Source organism: Synchiropus splendidus, chromosome 10 (assembly GCF_027744825.2).
Source record: "Synchiropus splendidus isolate RoL2022-P1 chromosome 10, RoL_Sspl_1.0, whole genome shotgun sequence".
NCBI classification, from domain to species: domain Eukaryota; kingdom Metazoa; phylum Chordata; class Actinopteri; order Syngnathiformes; family Callionymidae; genus Synchiropus; species Synchiropus splendidus.
The window spans coordinates 9347873-9370743 of record NC_071343.1 but is presented as its reverse complement, the minus strand read 5'-3'; the positions used below and the strand labels follow the sequence as shown (position 1 = coordinate 9370743).

The 22871-nt window shown below is 41.9% G+C and overlaps 1 protein-coding gene across 2 annotated transcripts in view; it reads left to right on the top strand.

Moving 5' to 3' along the window:
* LOC128766242 (receptor tyrosine-protein kinase erbB-4-like) overlaps positions 1-22871 on the top strand; it is a 228639-nt gene that overhangs the window by 98325 nt on the left and 107443 nt on the right. For both annotated transcript variants that reach the window (XM_053877738.1, XM_053877737.1), the window contains exon 2: positions 13694-13845. In XM_053877738.1, coding sequence (XP_053733713.1) covers positions 13694-13845 — 152 coding nt within the window. The remainder of the gene's footprint in view (positions 1-13693; positions 13846-22871) is intronic.

Here is a 22871-nt window from a genome sequence, read left to right as displayed (position 1 = left end):
CACCACGTGCTCCGAAACTTTACAACAACAAGAAACTTGACTCAATCAAACATACATTGCTTTCCCAGATGAACATTTGATCACATGAATCTTTCATGGTGAAGACATTCCCGCGCACATTAAAGGACACATCATGCATGGCTACACTGAGGAACAAGAGGAAAAGCATGAACATTTCACATTTGCAGTCATACATGGCTACGAACACCCATTCATCTCTCGCTTTTCTCCTTGCCTTTCACTGTGATGAGATCGGGGTTGCCATGCCGTGACTGCGAAGCAGACACGAGAACAAGTGTTTCCCCTGGAGGAGATGGTTTCTAAATGGGAAAGCAACATGACAGCTTTGCCCCGAATGGTGCCATAATCAAACTCCATGAGGACAGCACAGCTCCCAAACTGAGCGAGGACCGAGGTCCAGACCTGACCGGTGGTGGCTGAGCCTTCTCTGTAACTGGCATCCCGACCTTGGAATGCTCTCTCCAAGCTCCAAGTTGTACACATCAAAGTTGTTTTTAACATAAGCCGGGCCGTGATTTTATGACTTTAAATGCATTTGTTATTCATGTGGATTGCTGTTTTTTGAGGACTTTTTTGTCTTCTGTCAGAAGTAGTTGTGGAAATGTGGTACAGAAATCAGTTTCACCTCGAAATACTATACATTTTAGGCAAACCTGATAATGTATGCGGCAATGCATTTCAGACACCCATCCGTTTTAATGGATGCCTGCAGGACTAAATCCACTGAGATATTTGTGTTTGATTCTCGCGCTTCTGTGTACGCAGACGTTGAGTCATCCACAGACGAATGTCAGCTGATAGTCCTGTAGACGTTGTGGCCGACATGGTAATCACTGCCAGTAAATTGGCAGCTTGACATGTCTGACTTTGAATAGTTTGGCTGAGTTTTCTCCCTTTCTTTGTCATTTAATCGATCACGTTTACTCTGGAGAGGGTTCGACTCACCTGCTTATCTTCTCAGCAAACAAAGTCTCGTCCAACTAGTGTTGTCACATTTTTTTTTAGGATTCAAGCAGTTGAACTTAAAAGTAAAAAGTGTAGAGTGTAGATTGATAAGTGCCGTCTATTTTACGGTCTCTTTTATTGGTTTGTTTGGACTCGAGTTGCACTTAAATTGCACCTGTCATTGACTTGAGACTTGATGTAGATGTTGAGTTTTGGATATTTCCATTCTAAACCCTTGCTGCCCAACACCGTTCCCCCAACCCTCATTTACACATGTGCACCCAAAGACCATCACCTGTCCACCAACAGTAACCAACAGAGGCTGAGATTTTAAGTAGTTTTTTTTTTTCACTTTATTTGTATTGAATTTTTGTACTTGTAATGAATTTTCTCATGATCATTTTTTTAATAGTCTCATTGGGTTTCAAGGGAAAGACACGATGTGCTAACGCGAGTCCTAACTCCAAGTCAAAGGTCATTCATTAACAATGGTGAACGCTAAGATTAAACGTTAAACGTGAACCCTTATTATGAAATCCACTCTCTAATGAACACACAAGTGCTGTTCTGACTCACGCAGAGGAAATGCACTGCAGCACATTGAAAGAAATTTGACCGTTTGACCCTTCTCGATGTGAGCTGGAAGCACGTACCAATTTGATTTATAAAACATTTCGAGTGTAAGACGCGCAGTTATTATTTTATTTTTTTTTACCCCAACAGTAGTTGTGTCAACGGTGTGGCTATGTCTTGCGCTGACACACTTGCTGTGGATCAGTTTCATTTCTGGCTTGGATGTTTTGAAGGCAAAATAACTGTACAGTGTTCTGCTGAAAGGCCTGGAGCCCTTGCTCTCTGCTGGAAAGGTAGGAAGGACAGTTTACGCTACTCATCCCTCATAAAGCTCCATTAAAACGTAAACAGCAACATCAAAGACGTCGAATTGAGCTCAAGTGTTAATTGCACGTATCCGAGCGGTTTGCACCGAGCGTGGAAGTCTCTAAGTGGCGGCGGCTTGCTCTCTCCGCTCAGGTGCGGTGTGCCAGGCACTTCATTAGCCCTGCTCCGCAGATGGACGCAGATGGAAATGGGATTTTTGAGCCTCATTCTTTGTGACTTGTTGTTCATTAAAATCAAATTATGTGTCAGGAAGCATAACTTCTCCGCGCTACCAGGCGGTTATTTCTCAACAAGCTCTTTGTCTTGCGTCAGTCCATGTCGGTGTGTGTCCCGCGTGCTGCCAAAGCACTTCTGTGCGCTCGCCTGGCAGATAGATTTGTAACGTCGCTGCTCACAGAAACAATCATGTTTGTTAATTATCATACCGTCGCACACCTATTCACCCACACTCTGCAAGTCGTGGTCGGTGTGGGCATTGCTATTCTTGTCTCCCTCTCACACTACTGTAGTCCTTCAAGCTGTTTAAGCCGATTCATGCTGAAGCCTGAGATCAGATTCATGAATTCAACGTCCACGCGTGTATAAAGCAACGTTCACTCGCAACGTGAGTCTTTTGAGGGACCCTCCAATGAAGACAAACCCTGGTGACCTTTAGTTGTGGTGTAATACTTGGAAGAAAATTCCCATCATACACTGATACTGTGTACTCAGTTAAGTCATGTATCACTTCCATTCCCTTATATTTTTAACTCGATACACTGTCTTTCCTTTTATCTTTGTCTCCTGACTTAAGTTGTATGTCTGATGCTCTTGTTTCTGACATAGTCATATCCGCTGCTGTGTTTCAAGCCATACTTTGAGGTAAAAAAAGTAGAGCAATACATTGTTTACTCCTGAGGCATTACATGTTAACGATAGGCAAGTGGACTTTTTCGTCTAATGTTGCCACATTGACGTTTCCAGTGATGTAAATGTTCCCCCTCTTGTGGTATTTCCTGACGTTCAGAAAAGAGTAGTTGCACTTAGGTAGAGGACATTTGTGAACTCTCTCAATTGCTCTAAAATTCCCATGTTACTTGCAATTGTCGCGATGTGACGCCTTAAGGCCCATTTACGTACAAAGAGCCCGATACAGACGGAGTCTTCTGTCTGTGCTCTGCATATTTTTCGTCCATATTCCTGCACGTTTCCACAAAACTTTCAGATATGGACCAAACAGAGCAGTACCACTGGAAACCACTGGGGGCAGTGTTGCTGTTACTACCCGATACGTAGCTCTAATGAGACAGGAAGAAGACATCGCAAAAATTTCCCGTCCTACAGTCACAATGTATTGAAGGGCGTCGGTGACCACACTTTCCTACAATGCTGCCTCTGTTTTCATATTTTGTGCAACAGGTACATTATAAATACTTCATCCACAGTCACCATGTTTGTTTAGGAGTCATAAAATTTAGACTATGGGCTGCTCCCCTTGTCGGATATATTGGTCAACAGCAATATGAATGTGCAGAACGCATGTTAGTTTGGGTACAATTTCGTATGTAAAGAAAGCATAAATGAGAACTTGTTTGCACTTCACCACTGTGTCCTACTAAGAGAAAAAGTGGTTGGGCTAAGGGTTAAGCCATGGTGCTGCACTTAAGCTTCCACTGTCCTTTGTTTTCCTGTCACTATATATACAATATACAGTACCTCATGTGTTCATGATCTTAACTCAAGGAGCCATCAACAATGGCATGGTTGCATGAGGTAGTGTAGAATACATACAAGCAACATATCTAGTAAAGTAACTGTAAGAGCTTACGATCGCCTTGTGTCCTGTTCAGAACCAGAACCATTCTTTCTGAACGTCGAGAAATCCAGCAGGAGGGAAATCATTTTAGTGTTAACATGGAAGATGAAAGGGTGATTTCTGAGTCAACAGTGGACGCAAAAGATTTTAAATATCGAGTGCCGTAAAATTGAGAATGCTTTGGTCGGAGTCATTGAACCATACATCATGGCGTGAGTTTTGAAACGTCCCTTTTCTGTCTAGTTCCTACTCCCCTGTCACAGCTCATCCTCTTCATTTCCACGCTCCACACTGCCTGCACTCTCTTCTTCGCCTCCATGTTGTGCCATTGATTGTGTTCTGATTTTAACTTAAATATTCAGAAGTCCAAATGCAGTGGATACAAATGAATGTAAGTGAACATTAACATTCCTGCCCCTGCTCTCTGAACCTAGAGTTGTTGAGGCAGCTACACCACATCATTGAATTAGCATTGATGCCCGCTCCATCACAGCCATTATTGAGTCAGCCGACACTGTTGCAATCGATACCCACGTTATCACGAGCCCCCAGGTGAGGCGGACCTGAAGGCAAAATCAGGCGTGACAACATCTCTTCAATCATCAGTTGAGACCATGCTCTTCTCTTTCCCACCATTGAGCCTTCATCGACTACTGAGGAGGGGGAGCATTGATCTCCTCTGCTTACTCCCACCGAGAGTCGACCTTACATGGGCTGTGAGCTAAAGGCGACGGTGTGATGAACAGAGGCGGAGAATCGAAGTAAAGAGGTGCGAGAGAATTAAGTGATCTAAAGGGGATAGTTTGGGGTCTAATTGGTGGTGTCAGGAGGCGAGGAAGGGTTTTATTTAGGCTTAGACTACTGAGAGTTTGGGGATCTCAGTGGCCAGAATGTACTGACACATAGTTCCCATTTTAAAATTTTTCCTTGTTGATTTTAAGCTGTGAAAAAAAAGCGAAACAGCGTTGATTTATTGTCCGAATCAACATAATCTGGGCGAGACATATAATGGTATTGAATAGAATAATAAAACCAAGCACATGAAAGTGTCCATCTGGCCTCGGGCTGTTTCGACTCCATCCAAAATAATAAACGTTACGCCGCCTGTGAGTGTTATAGGAAAACCTCATTTGCATTTTTAGCAGTAGACTCGTAAACGCAGCTGTCAAATCTGCAGTAAAGTGCATTGTTTTTCATTTCCACGTGTCGAATGATGAAAATGAATTAGTCTCGTAAATAGCATGTGAATGGAATGTGTGTTCCCTTAAAGAATTTATTTATTTCAAAAAACAGTTGGTGGTTATAGAGATGGACAGCCATTAAGTGCATCTATTCATCGAGTTCTCGTGTGAATGGTGATTCAGTGCTGTGTTTCGTGGGAATGACAGAGAAGACTTTATTATAGCATTGTTTTTTTAATCACATTTTAATGTTTGTTATCCAAATTTGAGATAGACGTTAAATAATAGTTTATCATAACGCTGCCAATATATTTGACATGCAGCATATGCCTGTGTAGAATGACCCTCTGAACTTCCTGTTTGCCCTTTCCATCTTCACCTCAGCTTTAAGGGCTCTTTTTTTTATTCATCCTAGGTTTTTCTAAAGTACTTATGTTTCATACTGTGAGTTTCAGTTGATTTAAGACTGGGAATGTATATATTTTTTAAAGAACATACAGTACGTGCAAAACAACACCGATTCCGTATAAACACTTAGGTTGCAGATAACTGTTAAGTCGCGTAACTGCACACTTGCACACTGGAGTTGATCCTTTCAGAGCATGTTCTTCATTGTCGTATATATATATATATATATATATATATATATATATATATATATGTGTGTGTGTGTGTGTGTGTGTGTGTGTGTGTGTGTGTGTGTGTGTGTGTGTGTGTGTGTGTGTGTGTTTTATACTTGACTAAAGTATAAAGAAATAACCATATTCATTCATAAATACAACACTTCTTTTAACAAGCTTCAACTGTTATGTGACCCAAGATGTGAGTGGTGGCCTGCGGACCTCGGGTCGAACATTCCCGTGGCACTCCTCTGGCTTCTGCTTTAAACCATGCAATAGATCCATCACTGGGAGCTAAAACAAGTCTGTCAGATTCATCACAGCTTCTGATAAAAGACGTCGAAATTGTAAAATCAATCCAGATTTCAAACATGTTCTCATGTGCCACCACAGTCCATTTTTATTTCCTCCGCCTCGCCGGTACCTTGATATTCATGCCGTGTCCACAAAAAAAAAAAAAAAAAAAATCCCTATCCGAGAATCATTGAGCCTTGTCAGCCAGAAGGAAAGTTGAGACCATCAAAGATAATTGCATGCTAATGTTCAATAAGGCCTGTGAGTTGCTGCAGAAAAGTGCGGTTGCCAAACAGCCTTGCCAGGGGGAATGAGCGTCTAATCCCTCGGTTATTGCTGAGAAAAATTAACACTAAGCTCCTTTGGCCGGCGCTTCCAATGTAGAGGGGGGAAGCAATTACACAAGGGCCCACAAGGGCCCACCGGAGCACAATTAATAAGTAACTGTTGCGTTCAAGCGAAGAGACATTAGCTCACTTGCTAGACCAACTAGTACAAGTGCTTAGAGTGATGTGTGTATTTGTTCTCACTCTGGCACACTCATGAATATGTAGGAATGTGTTCAAAAGTTTGACTTGTTGACAGTCGTTCTTGACTAAACTCACAGTACAGTCCATTTAAAATGGCTCATTCGTGAATCCGTGAATCACTCCTCCATTGCTGTTACTGTAGGTTGACGTTTGACCTGCTGACTTTTTGGTGTTAGAGCAGCTAATGGAAGGAGTATTTCCCTGTGGCAGCTGACAAGTGTTTTCCGAGTCGTTCTCTTGCAAGTTTGTGGTTCAGAATGTGATGTATTGATTATAGTTTTGGTGCAATCCCTTTCTTTTTGAATTTCGCTCTCTAATTGGAGCGCTTGTTTCTCCTTTCAGAACGCGGTCTGACAGCTTGTTGGAAATCGACACAATCGCGGTGTTAAAAATCACGCTTCACTTGCTGGTTTTTAAAATAGCGTTTTGTTATGTAACAGTCGGAGGTCAAGACAGAAAGGAAAAATAACTTCATCTTTTGACAATAACAATAATAAAAATGTAAAAAAAATAAAATGAAGCATATTATACACAGAGTCATGTCTCTTTCCTCACCACAGCCAGCAAAACACCCATTTAGAAATTTGTGTTTCTCTGTGTTTTGCACTCTCAATTCACTGAATGCACAAGTGACGAACTGGGGTCGCAGGGGTCAAAGGTCTCGATGACCCTGTTAAATGACTGGAGGGGCCACCTTTAAAGCCCATTTTTGCTCCCTTTACGTATAAAATTGTACTGGACTGTTTCAAATTCTTTGCATTGTGATTGCTGTTCACCAATATATCCACCAGGAGCAGCAGCCCAGAGTCAAAAGTTCATAACAACGACACACTCTCAAACAAACATGGCGACTGTGGAAGAACTATTGATCATGGTGGTTGAAGATTATCGTGGTGAAGCTTTGTTTTGATGGAGATTATAAACATCAATCAGTGTGACAGAAAACGGGTGCATTTCAAATGTTTTTTTTTTTTTAAATATATATAGTTATTACAAGACAACTGGGATTGTGTTAAAATTATTGTCCACTTGTATTATTGAACTTCACAGTCCTGGATTGTATTCTAGCTTGTATTTTACCTTAGACAGTATTACGACATTTCTTTTTAAATTTTTTTACAGAAAATAATATATTTAAAAACATACTGACGATAACATTTGTTTCAAATAAATTAATCGGTCAACTTGTGTTTCCTCAGCAAATCTGCGCATCAACACACTAGAAAATTGTTTGGCTTGAACAATTTATGAAGCATTGGACCGCACCATATGGGATTGCAGCGTTTACACGCGCCTTCATGAAAAAGACAGAAGCGCATTCACCAAATCCACCTGTCGCAGACAGCAGGTCCTCGAGCCTGCTGAGAAATAATTTCCTGAGCAAGCGTGCGATGCAGTTCTGTCGCTGCGGAGAGTAAAAGGGTGTTTTCTTTTTCTTTCTTTCTTTTTTCCCCTCGTTTTTTAATGGGGAAAAATGGGTGGTAGCAGTCGAGCTAGCAGTAGCTGGCCACATAATTGATGGCAACTGTTGGGGTATGAGAGTAAGATGCATGGAAAGAGCCGCACATGTGGGTTGGAAGCTGACGTGAGCTGCAGGCATGAAGGATATGAGGCAACACTCTGAGAGCCCTGCTGGCGTAATTGATAGAAAACTGCCCCAGATGCCGTTCTTAAAAAAAGCTTAGATTATCAAAAGGAATTTTGCTTCTGAGGATGTGGATTTCAGCACCTGAGCCCAAATTGAGATGGACCGAGATTGAGAGAAATGGCAGAGAGGAAATGGGGTGTTTGCATATGTGAGACAGATGAAGGTGGTGAGGATGAAGGTGCAGCGTGGGCCGAGCCCTGATGTTTGTCCTTCAGAAGCCTTTTCCAATCGAGCTGCTAATAATAATAATAGTAATAAAAATAATAAAGTTATTTTCAGAGCGCCCTTCTCAAACAGGAGGACACAAACCATAGGACTGAGCTTTGTTCTTGTTAATGTCACCGCTGTTGTTGTTTTCATGTCAGGACCTAACTAGTAGAAAGCAAGGGATTTCGAAATGCTAAAATGCATTACATTTTTTGGATTGTTTCGAAAGGGACTGAGGCTGTTATCATGGAGGGTAGCAACCTTTGTGTCATGAAGAAGTCAGGAGAAGCTGATACTGCAGCAATGGCATGCAAATAAAGTCACAACACCGAGGCAATATTGCCGACAATTCCGTACCGTCGCAACTCAAAATATTGTATTGTCAGTCTGGGAATTTTTCACAGTGGACACATCAAAGACTCAAGTGAGATGCAACATGCCATTTCAAACCACATTGTTCGGCAAATAAATAGTTTCAAAACAACAATTTACACAAACAGTTTATGTTTTATGCCTACTTGTCGACGGATCGCTGGAGTAGTCAGTCGAAAGTCGAGGATGAAAAAAGTTGCTACTTGAATATCTGAATCTTGTCCGCATAGTGCGAATGAAGATGGGACCTAAAATGGAACCTGGCGCAACTATACAGGAAGCTGCGGTCATGGAAGATGAGAACTGCCTTTTCCTCTATTGCGGATAAGAGGGTGGAGGTTTATATACGCAGTAGATGCAAAGATGTATTTGAATGTCCACAATAAAAGCATGTAAAGCTTCGCCTCTGTGAATCGGGAATCGGGAAATTTGTCTATATGAAGGTTATTGTTCACAAAAAAATGGGATTTTCTTGTGACATTTTACATGCAAATCAGCCAGCTTTTACAAGTTGGTAATTGTACATAAATTCCTTGTCTCTACTGATTCCTCAGGATCACATTTGAAAATCAAGTACATCCCGATAAATATGGGCAAAAATGCACAATAGATTTCAACTGTGTTGTCACTGAACCCGTTTCATTTCCAGTGGTGAGGGCACAATCGGTTTGATAGCAACGGCTTGTCATGCACCAGGAGCTAAAGCGAATTATGACCGTGCAGGAAAAACACCACCACTCAGTAGATTACACAAATATTTACTTGTTCTCATCAATCCTGCTCAACAAATCAACAGTCGGTGTCACAGTTAATTACATTTCCTAATATCTTACAGGGCTGAATTTCACACTTCAGAAGATCCTGCCCATTACCCTTATCAGACTGCAATGGAATGTGTTTCAAAGTGAAACAGCATGCTTGAAACAGTCCTCCGTCATCCCGTGTTTTCACTCCGATAGCACAGAATTGGCCGCGTCTTTAATTCATCTTGTTCCAACGCTGGCTTGCATGAAAGAAACTGACCGTACTGAATTTCAAAGTGAAGTTAATTCAACTGTCGCAGACTCTGATTCACAATGTATTCTCGTACATCAAGACCTTCATCGGCCTTTTATCAGCTACTAAACACGGTTCACGCGGGGAGGAGGGGTTTGCAAGTTTTTCTTTAAAGTCATGTAACCACAGAGAGATTCAGAGAAGATGCCTTCTGTCTTTCCGCTCATGGAAGTAAGTATAAAAACGAACACTGTTTACACAGCGAAACTCAGAAGAGCAAGGCGAACGGCGTAGCCAGTATTTATGGTCTACTAGGGGGACACACTTTAGAAAGGCAGTGTACTTCATTGATGGCTGGAACTATGACGTTCACAGTGAGAATCACAGTTGAACAGATGGAGGTTTTTCTGGAGAGGGCCACTTTGCTTCAACTGCTGCCCCCACGACCTGAACAGATTCTGAACTGGGCTAAGAGGAACATATCTAACATTCCAAAAAATATTACAAAAAACATTTTTAAGATCACTTATATTATATTTATTTACATCTATTTATTTCTTTTGTGCGGGAAAAAAAGAAGGCCAAATACCAGCTGAGCGTACACTGTACCAGCAGCATGAGGGAGTCTAGCCCGAAGGTCATTTATAGGTTGGATTCATTGGACCTTGTAACGAACACAACTGTTGTCTGGTTATGGTTTCTGATGGCGCCGTTAAGCAGATGGACGCTAATGTGAGCCTTGATTACCGTCATTCGCGGCGGCCTGTAACTCATACTTAGCCACCGTAGCTCTTCTAGGTCAAAGTGTGGGACAAAGGACCTCGCCGTCCTCAGATACGGCCGTTCATTATCGCGGGGAGCAACTCGTGACCAGAGGTGCGGTGTGAGGCGGTGTTTCAGGTTCACAACGCTGTTAGCCAAAGTCGGGTATTTACTTGTGCAGGTGACATTTGCAACTTTATTTCATGGAATCAGCTGCTGGCTATTGTGATGACCTTTCCCCAGCTTCCTTGGCAGGAGCCTGTAAACCTTCCTAGCTTTACAGGGATTCGATAATTGCATGAGGTTGTATTGACAAGGTTTTGCGTGTGCACTACCTATGAAATGAATTTGGCAGAGCGAGGGCAATATTGATGCTTTCCCAGTGCGTTGGTCGTGATTTATGAAAATATATACTAAAATCCACAACACTCTCAATCATAGATCGAAGAGTCAGTTTTCTGTGGCGCCGCGCAACATGGCTGATCCTTTCCTCCTGGACGACGGAATGAGATGATAAGAGACCTATACATAGCATGCCATGTATTTATGCTTTTAAAACATCTACCTTTAAAAAAAAAATGTCACCGTGATGCTTTTACTCACATCGGCCAAAACAGGAAGTGGCAGTCTCCTGGACAGGAAGTACTTGCAAACGGAGAACCTCACATTGTTATGTTGTTTAGTTAGCAATAAAATCATTGCCACCGTGAAATTTAAGTTTAAGTGAACAGAGTCAACTTAAATTTGATAATTCCTGGGTGATTATTTATAGTAAGTTATGTTTTAATATTTTGTGGGGACCGCTTATTGACATAATGCTTTTCCCCAACTGATAGATAGATATAGTGATAAATATTGGTGGCGTTTGGTCACTTAGATTGATGGAAAAAAAAAAAAAAAAACCACATTTTGGCATACCTGACTTACACTAATATTTAAATGAGGTAGCATATACTTTATACCGACTGATCCTAAAGGCAAAACAAGTGTGAGGCATTTGGTACCAGTTGGTGTATATGACATGAAAGGCAGCTTTAGACACCCAATCCTGATCCTAACCCCAACCATGGACTCCTGAAATGGAATGGTGATAACATCTTGAACCAGATAGGAGGCACAGGTGGAGCCGACTGGCCCATATGGATGGTTGGTATATACTCTGACAACTACCCATCCGATGGGATGGTTGCATCCCTATGTTTCCCCAGCCTCTCACCCTAAACCTAACCATCCAAAACAAATGCATAACCTTAACCCGGACTCTTATCCAAAATGAATAACCCAGATATTACTTAGTTTTAAACGGCAAATAGAGGATTAAACTTGCAGGATCCAAAAAAGGGTCCCCACAAAAACAAGGGGGTGTCTTTCCAAGAATTGGTCCTGACAAGTATACGATACTACCACACATAACACATCAAACACTGCAGTTACTGTCACCTTTTTTTTCTGCAGCTGGATCTTTACCAGGAATGTGTTATAGTGAACTAACAGTCAATGTGTCTGTCAGACAAGTGAAATACACCAATAATTGTCTTGCATCAGAAAATTGTGTGAAACCAGTAGTGGTGGGATTTAATTAAAAAAAAAAAAACTATAATAAATAAATAGAGGTTTCATAATGTATTTATCATATTTGACACAGTCTGTTCCTATGTTTTGTGGGGGCGTTTCTTTGACATAACCCTTTCCGCAGCCTCTCACCCGAAACCAACCATCCAGAACAAATGTCTAAGCTGAACCAGGACCTAAACCACACTGTGATTCAATTATAGTGACAGTTATTTTCAAGTTCTAATCCGCTTCAATTTTTTGGGACCAGCAAAAGGTCCCCACAAGTCCAGGGTTTTGTCAAGAATTAGTCACAACAAAGTAGGATAAACACCACCCCCCCAACATGCACACGTGTATATATATATATATATATATATATATATATATATATATATATATATATATGAAACTAAATGAATATTTTACATCCATGCATCCACCATGTAATCAGATGGCATGCTGGGAAAGGTTATTTTCTGCTGGGATGTCATGTTTACAGCCTGCGCACACGAATGCACACACGTCTACATATATCTCTAGTAGCATCTCCAGGCTTTACACCTTACCTGCAACACTTCGCACCGCCTCATATCCGCCACATGGTCCAGATGGTCTTGTCTTGGTCCACTTGGCAGCCAGCAGCGCGTTCGGAATCATGAATGGATAAGCAAATTCATAGTGTTTCATTAGAAATCACACTTTTTTGGAGGCCAAAGTGACACATGGCGTTGTGTACGGACCACTGGAGATTTAAGGGAGCTACAGTATGGAAAGGCCCGTGGTTCCCGGTTTCTAGGAGAAAATCCACGATCTCAGTGCTATTTTAAGAAGCGGATTCAAGTGAATTGAATCCGTAAATGATGACGCCGTTTATGGTTTTTGAAGCTGCAACTCAATCTTTTCTTTGCGTTGATTTACTATCTTGACATTGAACTGAGTTTAAGAATTATATTTCAGAGTTTACTCTCGACGGGAAGCAGAAGAATTGCTTGAAGAAGCAAATGAGTGGGAAGCAGGCGTCACGGTGCCCCCTTACGTTGATCCCGCTGCCCTGCCCCAAGGGTGCAATAACGGTTTATTATACCTTTCCACATTTTATGACCTCCTACCCTCACCTCACTTCCCTCAGCTGTTATTGAAAACACCCAAGTCTGCCGTATATCACGCCTGAGCAGCGCATTATGTTCGGGCCGGCTAATCACTACCCGCTCGTGTGGGTATTGTCTGGGTCATATTGATATCCGCTTATCTAATATCAGCTTGGAAGTGCGAAAACACAATCGCATTTTTGTGTGAACATGTGCTTCTGCTTGGCAAAAATATTGTTCGCCGTATGTGGTGTAATAACAGGCAGTAAATACAAATTGCAGTGGTAAAACGTTGCCCTGTGAGGAAAGATGTAAATGAGCTCACATTAGGATTGTAGAGGTGTAAAATAAGCGCAGGATTTCAGATTGAGTTGCTCCTTTAAATGTCACGTAATCCGCTTACAGAAGGCTTACATTTTTTTTTATGTATAGGATTATATTCTGCTTAACTCTCAGCCTATACATGACACCTCTTGTGTTGCTTTGTTGTAAGTGTTATGCTTCACAAGCAGCAGGGTTGCAAATGGAGCTGGTCGGAATCATGTGTCGGTGTGTGGTTCCATTTGATAACTTGTCAGGTTGGGAGAAGAGCTGGCTGCTAAATGCCAGTTAACTTGTCTCAGATAGCCTGCAGGTGAAATATGATGGGATGGCGGGTGATGATGTGCGAGTGTCTACCTGGACCCACACGGCGCAGTCACCGGAGCCTAGTTTTGGCACCGGTATATGTCAGCAGTATTGTTGTGTTTTTAATATATTTTTGTTTTGTTTTTTTCTCAGTATGTACCGGCACCGAGAACAAGCTGAGCACGCTGTCGGATCTGGAGCAGCAGTACCGGACCCTGAGAAAGTACTACGAGAATTGTGAAGTTGTGATGGGAAACCTAGAAATCACCAGCATTGACCGGAGTCGGGATCTTACGTTCCTCAGGGTAAGATGGGGTATTTATGTGACATCATGCAAGCAAAATACAAGAAAGAAAATACAAATGGTGAATTGTGTTTTTTTTTTAGAATGAATGAATCAAGATTAATCCCTTTCACTCCAGAATGCTCAAATTATTAGATTTAATCCATGCACATAATCTTAAGATCCAGCGATGAGAGGGCTCTTATGCATGAAGTGTGCACTTTTTTGGGGGGGTGGGGACCAGTTGTATACAAACCCTCCTTTGTGAGGACCTTATGTCTTTCTGGGGACCGGACCCTTCAAAGTCCAAGCCCCAATTTAGGGGTGAAGACATCAAAAATAAAAGAGTTTGGTTTTCAGTTGGTCAGGTTTAGGGTGAGAGGCTTGGGAAAGCATGGCAATGGGCGGTCCCCACAAAGATAGAGATATCTTTGTGTGTGTGTGTGGGCTTCTTTATCCTGTTTTGTGATGACCAATTCTTGACAAAACACTATCCTTGTGAGGACCGTATGACTGTGTGCGGACACTTGACTGAACCCCACAAGGTTAAGCCTCAATTTGAGACTTATAACTGGGTCATTATAATGGGATGTAAGTTTGGTGCAGAGTCCTGGTTAAGGTTAGTCATTTGTCTTGGATGGTTAGGTTTAGGATGAGATGCTGGGGAATTATAAAAACCTCACAATGTCCCCTCAAGGATAAATATGCGTGGGTGTGTACTTGTACAGCTATTCTTGTGGGGGGAAAACACCTACCTGTGGGGACCTTTTGCCAATTCCCATGTGGTTAAGCCTCAATTTGAAGATGAAGTTTCCAAAATAACATTGGATATAAGTTTTGGGAAAGCATGAAAGTCAATGAAATGTCCCCTCAAAACACATGCCTGTGTGTGCGTGTGCCTTCACACACTTTTTTTAAACTCAACTTTTCCGTTCTTTGGCGCAAAATTTCTTTTAATCTCTGTCTTGCTGATCACATTTCGAAATGTGGTTGGACTGGAACTGGTGTCCCCAGCAATATATATGTCTATGCAAACCTGCTTGCGTGATAATGGTTTCATTATTTCAGAAGAATGCCTTTTATGCATGTAAACCTTCCTTAGTATCAAATATATTTTCAGTACAAACAAATGATCATATGATTTACCAGTAAAATCCTATATTTGTTAGTAGTCTAACAACACAGTTTTGAAATATACACATGCAGATTCTCAAGACGTGTTTTGGTCTGACTTTCGTTCTAAAATTCAAGGCAAGGATCCATGTGAGAAAACACGTGCATAACTGTTGAGTTACACTCAAAACTAATCCAGTCTGTTCACTTCTCGCATCACTATTTTTTGTACAATTCGAAAATGCATTTGGTGAGTAAGTCATTGATACTGTTGCAGAAGTTTCCTGTATCTGTGAACAAATTATTTTGGAAGCCTCACCATGGAAGAGGTTTATCATTTGTCAAATTCCAGAAAGGAAAACCTAAAATTTAATCCTGAATCCATTAAAAATATTTCCAGTGAAAGTGGAAACAGCGTTTGTTGTCGTCGTCCCTTTTTCTTTCATTTCATCACACAAACAGTTGTCTGCAATACATTCATGTGTAGGGATTTGCCTTCTGTATTTTGCTCACTGGCATTTTGTGTTCATATCACATTGGTGAAAATATTAAAAAAAACAAGTGCCTCCGGCCTCACAGTTGACATGTCATCAATTTTCAGCAGTTTATTTTCGTTTTGTGTGAAATCAGCGCTACACGTTGACCCCTGTTCACACTAAACTTCTTCAGCTGGTGTTGTCCACTTCCAATCACTTGCAGCTCATGCGGGGACCCCGCTGGGCTCCCCAGGAGTCCCCCTAAACTGCTGACCGCATTAATAGACTGCTGTGTTGAGTGTTGAGTGCTGCTGAGGGTTTACAAAGTAGGTATTCCCTGAACACATCACGCTGTGTCTTCATATTTAGTGACCTGGAGGAAGGATTGACATGATTAATGGTTAAAAAAATGTATTTGTCCCTGGTGTGCTTAGTTTTAGTTCTGTCTGTTAAAGATGAAGCCATGTAGTAAATACTGTATAGAAGCAGAACTCCTCAGTAAATCCATTATTACAGTAAAATACAAGTAACATCAGACTTACGTCCAGGATCGGTTCCGACCAACCGGTAGTAAGTGGGATTGGACGTAAGTCGAATGCCATTCAAAATAGCAGACGCGAGGGTTATAGGTGCTACTGTAGTGGTAGATCGCTGTGTGAGAGTGAGATGCTGGGATACTGTGCTGCTGTAACTGTTGTACGTGTTGCCAGGCTGCTACGTACTGCGGTGCCAGACACTGAATAAAAAAAAAAGTGTCTTCTGGCCATGGTCGTGAGTACAAGTGGACGTAAGTCGAGCAGGTTGTAAGCAGGATGTTACTTGAATCTAAACAGCCCAAATTTGTCATGGGCTGATGAGGCTTCATGAAACAGTATCCTGACTTTCATCGGCCACCAGATGGCACTGCATATTATAAAATGTTTGGACAACCAATTCAATGAAACTACACATCATATTTTAAACCAAGAGCTCCAACTACACCTCATCTCCCCATTTTGAGTCAGCATTTTGTCTGCAGTTTGACAAGCAACCCCCAGTAGGTGAGGAAGCAGTGAGGGTCATGGATCTGGAGAAAGTACAGCGTACATCAATGGGCCGAAGGCCAGCGCAGTGAGGGGTCTCGTGGTTTTGCTGCTTCTTTCCTTCATCTGCTGGTTATCTATTTGCATCAAAATAATCGTTGGTAAATTCACTTAATGTCTATGGTAGCCTCTTGAAGGGCTAAAGAATGGGCTCCTTTAAATAAGTGCACAAGTCATCCAACAAGTCTGACGTGGTCTTGAGGCGTCCCATCGCATGTAGCAGGACTCAAAGGTGTGTTGAATCTTGAATTGTCTTGTACAGTGTCTTCTAACCATCTCACTTCAGACAAAGAGGGGGTCACTGTGAGGGCCGTGCCAAGGCTCAACTTGGTCACAAATGGCCAGTGTGCCACATGTTTGAGATCCCTCCTTTTTCATGAAGAGGTTAGTGTTCTAGGAAATAGTGTTCTGCTCTACGAACCAGGTCTGACCTACTTAGCCCGGTAATTTCACTGGAGTACAAGGCAGCTAAAAACACACTGCAATTCATTCTGACCTTCTCTGTTCTTCTTGAGCACCATCAGCGGTGCAAACAGCAAATCGTTGATGCTGTGTCTGAGCATGAACCCACACTGCTGCTCACCGATGGTGACCTTTCCTCAACTACTCTATGTGGAGTGACTCATCGACTTGATCTTTATAGTTTCTTCCACTCGGTTTCTCAGCCCTTGAGATCTCACAGGAGTCACCAACTTTTCTCCTCTGGTTTGCTTCCATGTCCCAACTTGGGTGGAGGTGTTGTGGGCGCTTGCAAATGCTACACATTGTGTTGTTAAAATACTGGCATCTCCTGTCTATCCAATTCACTTTCTTCCACCTCAGAATTCTGCAATGAAATCTAAAGTGAATTCTACAGTTCCACATCATCTTAACGTTGAAAATAATAACAGTCCTCTTACCTGCCTTTTTCCTGAATGACCTACCACTCATTTACAAAAACGGCTCCCCGTTGGCAACAACTTTCCAGGTTCCTAAACCTTTCCATGGTTGGCAATTAACACGGGTTAATAGAACATGCTAATTGAGAACGGAGGGTGCCAAACAGCAAGGGAGCGAGAGGGCAGGGTGAAGTGTGTATTTTTAGTCAATGTTATTATTATGATGAAACACATTAATAACATTATTTCCCCTGGGAGTGAAAGAAAACTCACCTTGAGGTTGAGGGAAAAATGGGAAAAAGGCAAAACTACTGTGCAGCCGCTTATCATACGACCTGTCTCTTGGAGGTGATTGAAAGTGATGCCCGTGCACGCTCTTTTCAAGATATCGCCGAGATTGATGGCTGCCTCCTCAAACAGCTTCAGCTGTAAATGGAGTCCATCTTCTAAACTGCCTCCGCAACTGATGAATCAATGCTTTCGCCGTGATTAATAACTACTTTTCCACTCGGAAGCTGTCTCTTCTCAGTTATAACCAAAGGCCAAACATTTGGTTTAAACCACACCTGCTTTTCATGCCTCGGACGACCTTGAAAACCCTGTGAAAAGAGTTGTTTAATAATGCTCATGTCGGTTGTAGAAGAGTGCAGCGGAATCCAGCGAGTGATGAAAGGGGAAAGGTTGAAAAAAATGAAATTGTAATAGTCCAATATCTTATTCCGAAAGCCAGGATGATAACCAACCTGGAAGAGATTACTAAGTGCCGGGGTGGCAGTCAAAAACATGCACATAACTCTTCAAAAGCATGAAACCAGAAATGAGACAAAAACATGAACCACAAAAGTACGAAAGACCATATCGCATCATCACTTCATTTTCTTTTCTTATAGCACATCAAACTTAATTTATGGTGAGATACAATATATTATTAAATCAAAATTGCCAATGTTGGACTATAACCTCTGACCGTTTTAACGGCTGTCGCACGTTACGACATACTCAAAACTACCAAAGAGATTTTGTCGTCGCTGACTGCTCTCAATGTTTGTTGACATAATATAAAAAAAAATGGATGATCATGTTCAATGAACTTTGGAAAATGTCAATTTTTTGAACAAGGACTAGATCACAGGCGTCCAAGCACGTTGTTGCCTGTGGTGGTGCAGGTTTTTGTTCCAACCCAAGCACGCCGCTTCACCGATCAAGTCTCTCCTCAGTGGTTAAACTGTGTCTGCTTGGTTGGTTGGATGAAAAACCTGCACCATCCCAGCCCTTTGAGGGCCGGTTTGGACCCCCCAGGAATAGATCATTTGATTTTGGTGATGTTCCAATTTACCCTCTGGATTCACTTTTGAAAATGTGTCACTCTCTGTTTATGCAGGAGCTATGAGGGAAAGGGAAGCAGGATTTTATTGGTGACTTGTAACGCTCCTTGCCCTGGCCCCAGATTACATTGCAGAATTGCTCGTCCCCTATGAGTGAGCCTGCACGCTCAGGACCTCCTTACTGGTTTTCCCTAAGTCAGGACTCAGGAATTGCCTGCCTGAGGACGTCCAAAACCGACTTGTACCCCCACCTTTAAAACTCCTCCTCCAGAATTACCACGTGGTGGAGTACGTGGTGGAGGGAACGCAGAGTTGATGCGGAACCGCAGCAGGGTTTTCTATTCTGACCAGGAACAAGGAAGCGAGGCGGAGTGGTGCGTAGCCGAGTGGTTGTTGTCCACTCGGTCATCTCGAAAATTGTTTATGCGCATAAAGAATGGGCAGACACTCACTACGACTGACCCATCATCCATGTTGTCACGAAAGAAGCGCTGTGTGGATTTCTTCTGAGTCATGTCGCCGGTAATGACGTAAAGTTTACACTCCTCTATCACAGTAAAATGTGAGTAATGTGAAAAGTTTCTGGATTTACATGGCTTTTCACTGGCTGATTTCCTGTATGCGCAAAGCTCTCCACTGCAGTGTTGTGCACCGCCTCCGCACCGCTTCAGGACACGGTGGAAATTGGAGGTTACTTCTTCTAAGTTTCATTAATATTTTTATGAGAAAAAATATTAATGGAAGAAGAAAACCTCCAAACTCTGAGCTTAATTTCTTAACTGAATTTTTCCTAAAAAAAAATTGGAGTGCTGCACTGACGTCCGATGAGGGCATGATAAATATTCAAAATTCAACTGCCTGTGATCTCACCTGCAGTAAACTCTGACAGCTTCATCACCTCGTCTCTTAAATCTCTTGTGGCTCCCACTGAGTTCCAGCATCACGTCTAAAAACCTCCTGCTTGCCTACAAATCTCTCCCTGACCTCGGCCTCCTCCATCCGTCCTGCGAGTTTCTTCGCCTCAGTAAGAGTGTTCCGTGCTTCCCTCCTGACCTTTTGGAACCCACCTGTCGAATGCCAGAATTGCACCATCTTTGGACATCTTCCATCATCTCCTTCCAAAGTTTTTGCCTTCTCTTTTCCCTTTCTTTCTTTTTTCTTTTTGCAATTCTCTTAATCACCCTCTTTTTAATTTGAGAAAGTTCATAAAAATGAACTATAATTACACTTTGATGATGCTTGAATTATGCTGTAGGTGGTGCATTCTCTATTTTTTAACAAGTACTGAAACATGAAACATGTAAGTGACCAGGTTGGAATCTACAGTCGAAGCAATGACATTTGAACTCCTGGTGAGGCTTCATGAAACAGTGTCATCATTTCCAGAGCTCAGTAGGAAGCACTCACCGTTTAAAAATGATGTGTCATTGAAATGCTTGTTCAAATCCAAAGATTTTAGCACACAGACATATAACAATAACAACAGTGTTTCATGAAGCCTCACCAGCGAATCATAATTTCAAGCCCTACACATTTCTATGTGAAGATATCAGATGGAGACCTCGCAGAGCTGTGAAATGTTTTGTTGTGCATTGTAGAGAAACTAAAAGCCTTATTTTCTTGGCTGTTTGGACAAGTTGGAAATCCTTGGTACAATGCTAAATGGAGAACAGAACTTGTCAGCACAGTTATCAACGGTGTTCTGACATATTTCAGAATAGTTCATTCACCTTGGCAACCTCGGCAGAATGGTTGCTAATTTTGCATTCCCACATGTCCCACAAAAAAGCTGCGTCACGTCTCGCTGGTTCGATGAGAAGAACCGTCTTAAAACACAAGAACAAGTACATTTATTGTCATCCTGATGTAACTCCATTAAGCTCTGTTACTGTGGAGGTCCAGAAAGAAAGGATTCATTCAGACAACAGGAGGGATGGAACCGGGTCGTGGAAAATAATACATTCAATAATGTGTAAAATGCTTAAGAATCAATGGAGTGATGGCATCCTTTATTGTCAAGTGTGCACCCTCTTCTCAGAATAAGCCGTCACACCTTCAGAAGGTCTGGCAGTGAATCCTAGCAGCATCCTAGTTCCGACTCCTGAGGTTCCATCAACTCTTTTGGTGGCCCAAGTGGAGCCACTGTTTCCGTTTTCACCAGCATCGGAGTGGTCTTTGACCGCCAGCTGGTGGACTTTCCCTTGCTTTCCCATCTCACTGAGTAGCCTGACCCGAACTCACCTCTATGCCCAGATTTCACCCCGTGCTCCTGGACATGGGTTCTCCGGTTGAGACATTTTCTCTATAAAACTACTGAATTAATATTGGCATTTTTAAGAAAAATGACTGTCATGAATTTAATGTGGTGTCTCTAATAAATTGTGTTTGAAGTGCGTACGGTTGAGCCAAAATAAAAGAGTATTCATGAAGTAAATCATCCACGTGCCATCTGCTTTCAATTTGATTTCCGTCGGCCGTTTGTGTGAAGTCATGGAAGACAAATATAATACATCACTATGCTTTCCAGACAATTCACATCGATTCTCACACGCCACCAATATCTTCTGACATCTTTCTTTATGATTCTTGACTGGCATATTTGTCCCTGGGGCGCCATCGGCGGCCTCCCAGGCTCCCTAATATCCAATGCTCTGTAAGATGAGTGAAGATTACGGCGCCCCCCTGCTGCTCCGCAAACTCCTTCAATATTAATGAAGACTGATGAAGTGCCAGGGAGCCCCTGTCTTTCAGCCATGACCTAGATTGGATTGACAATTGCAATTAGCGTCCCCTCAAGTCCATTTCCATCACTTTAATTTGACACGAAGAAGGACAATGGGTGGCGTGAAGGGAGACCGTTGAGAGGAAGGTTGCACGGAGGGAGTGAGGTGAAAGAGTTTGACCAGAAACTAGTTGAAATTCAGCACAGGTTCAGGTAGCACAGAAGACAAGGGGAGGACTCTGGTGCGACTGGCGATATTTGCTGGAAAATCTTCTGCATAACTCGGGAAAGTGTTGTTTATGATTGCGAGGCTGCGATTAAAATTTATTATGGTGCGCTCTTTGATCTACAGGCTTCGATTAATAGTGTATGATTGCTTTTTGTATAAATAATTAGCTTCTGGAGATGGATTTTTATCGTTTCACAGCCCATTATTCAACAGTTGACGGCGAGAGCTGGTTTTGCTGAAGTAAGTAAGACATTGGAGTTGGTCTAAAACGCTAAGACTTTTTATATATTTGCTTCCTCACTGCAATTAATTTCATTGCTTCTTAACTTGCCCATTAAATGTCATCCACCAAAACAAAAAAGTTCATATAAATATATGTTAGAAATGTGAAGAGGTAAAAGGATATGGATTTGATGACTGCATTTGGTGGTTGTTCCACTACTACTACACTACAATTGCTATCGACAATTTTTAAATTCTCAGATTTGTTTTGCGTTGTGTCAATTAGATTTGTAGTTCTTGAGACCAATTTTTCGTGTTCTCAGTCTTATAACAGCCTCAGAAGCCATAGGTCTTGGTCTTGGTCTTGTCAGAGGTCCATGGCCTTGGTCTTGGATTCTCTCACTCTAGGCCGCCATAATAGTTTCGAAGCATTATTTACGGTGTGGAATATCGGCAAGATCCAATTTAACTTGGTTACGCAAAGATTTTTTGAATTAAAATATTTGAAATAAAAAATATTTATACAAAGATCAAGCAAGAAAATTTTGCTTGAAGGGACCACACCTACTTTCACGAAATACCCTGAACACGAACAAAGGTAATCTCTGCATCACTTCGCCAGTTAGCTTCTAGCAAATTCTAGTTTTCCAAATCTGATGGAACAATTGTTTATAGTATTATTGTCACTTACAAAGAGCATTGTTTTAGGTGAGGACACACTCAGTACACTAGGATAACTTTTTTCTTCAGTGTAGCGGCACATGTTCCGTCTTTCTCTGCGACAAACTGAGCAACCACTGTAACGTCCATTGTGTGAGAAAATAAGCACATTTTTTGCTGTCAGTCTCAAAAAGTCTTGATCTTGACTTGGTATGCCTTGGTCTTCTATTGTCTTGGTATCGGCACAGTTGGTCTTCATGAAAAAATCTACTGTCGGTAGCGGAATGTTCGCAAATATTTTTGAGTAACTTGGGTTTAAAATGAGCTGCACTTTTTTGAGT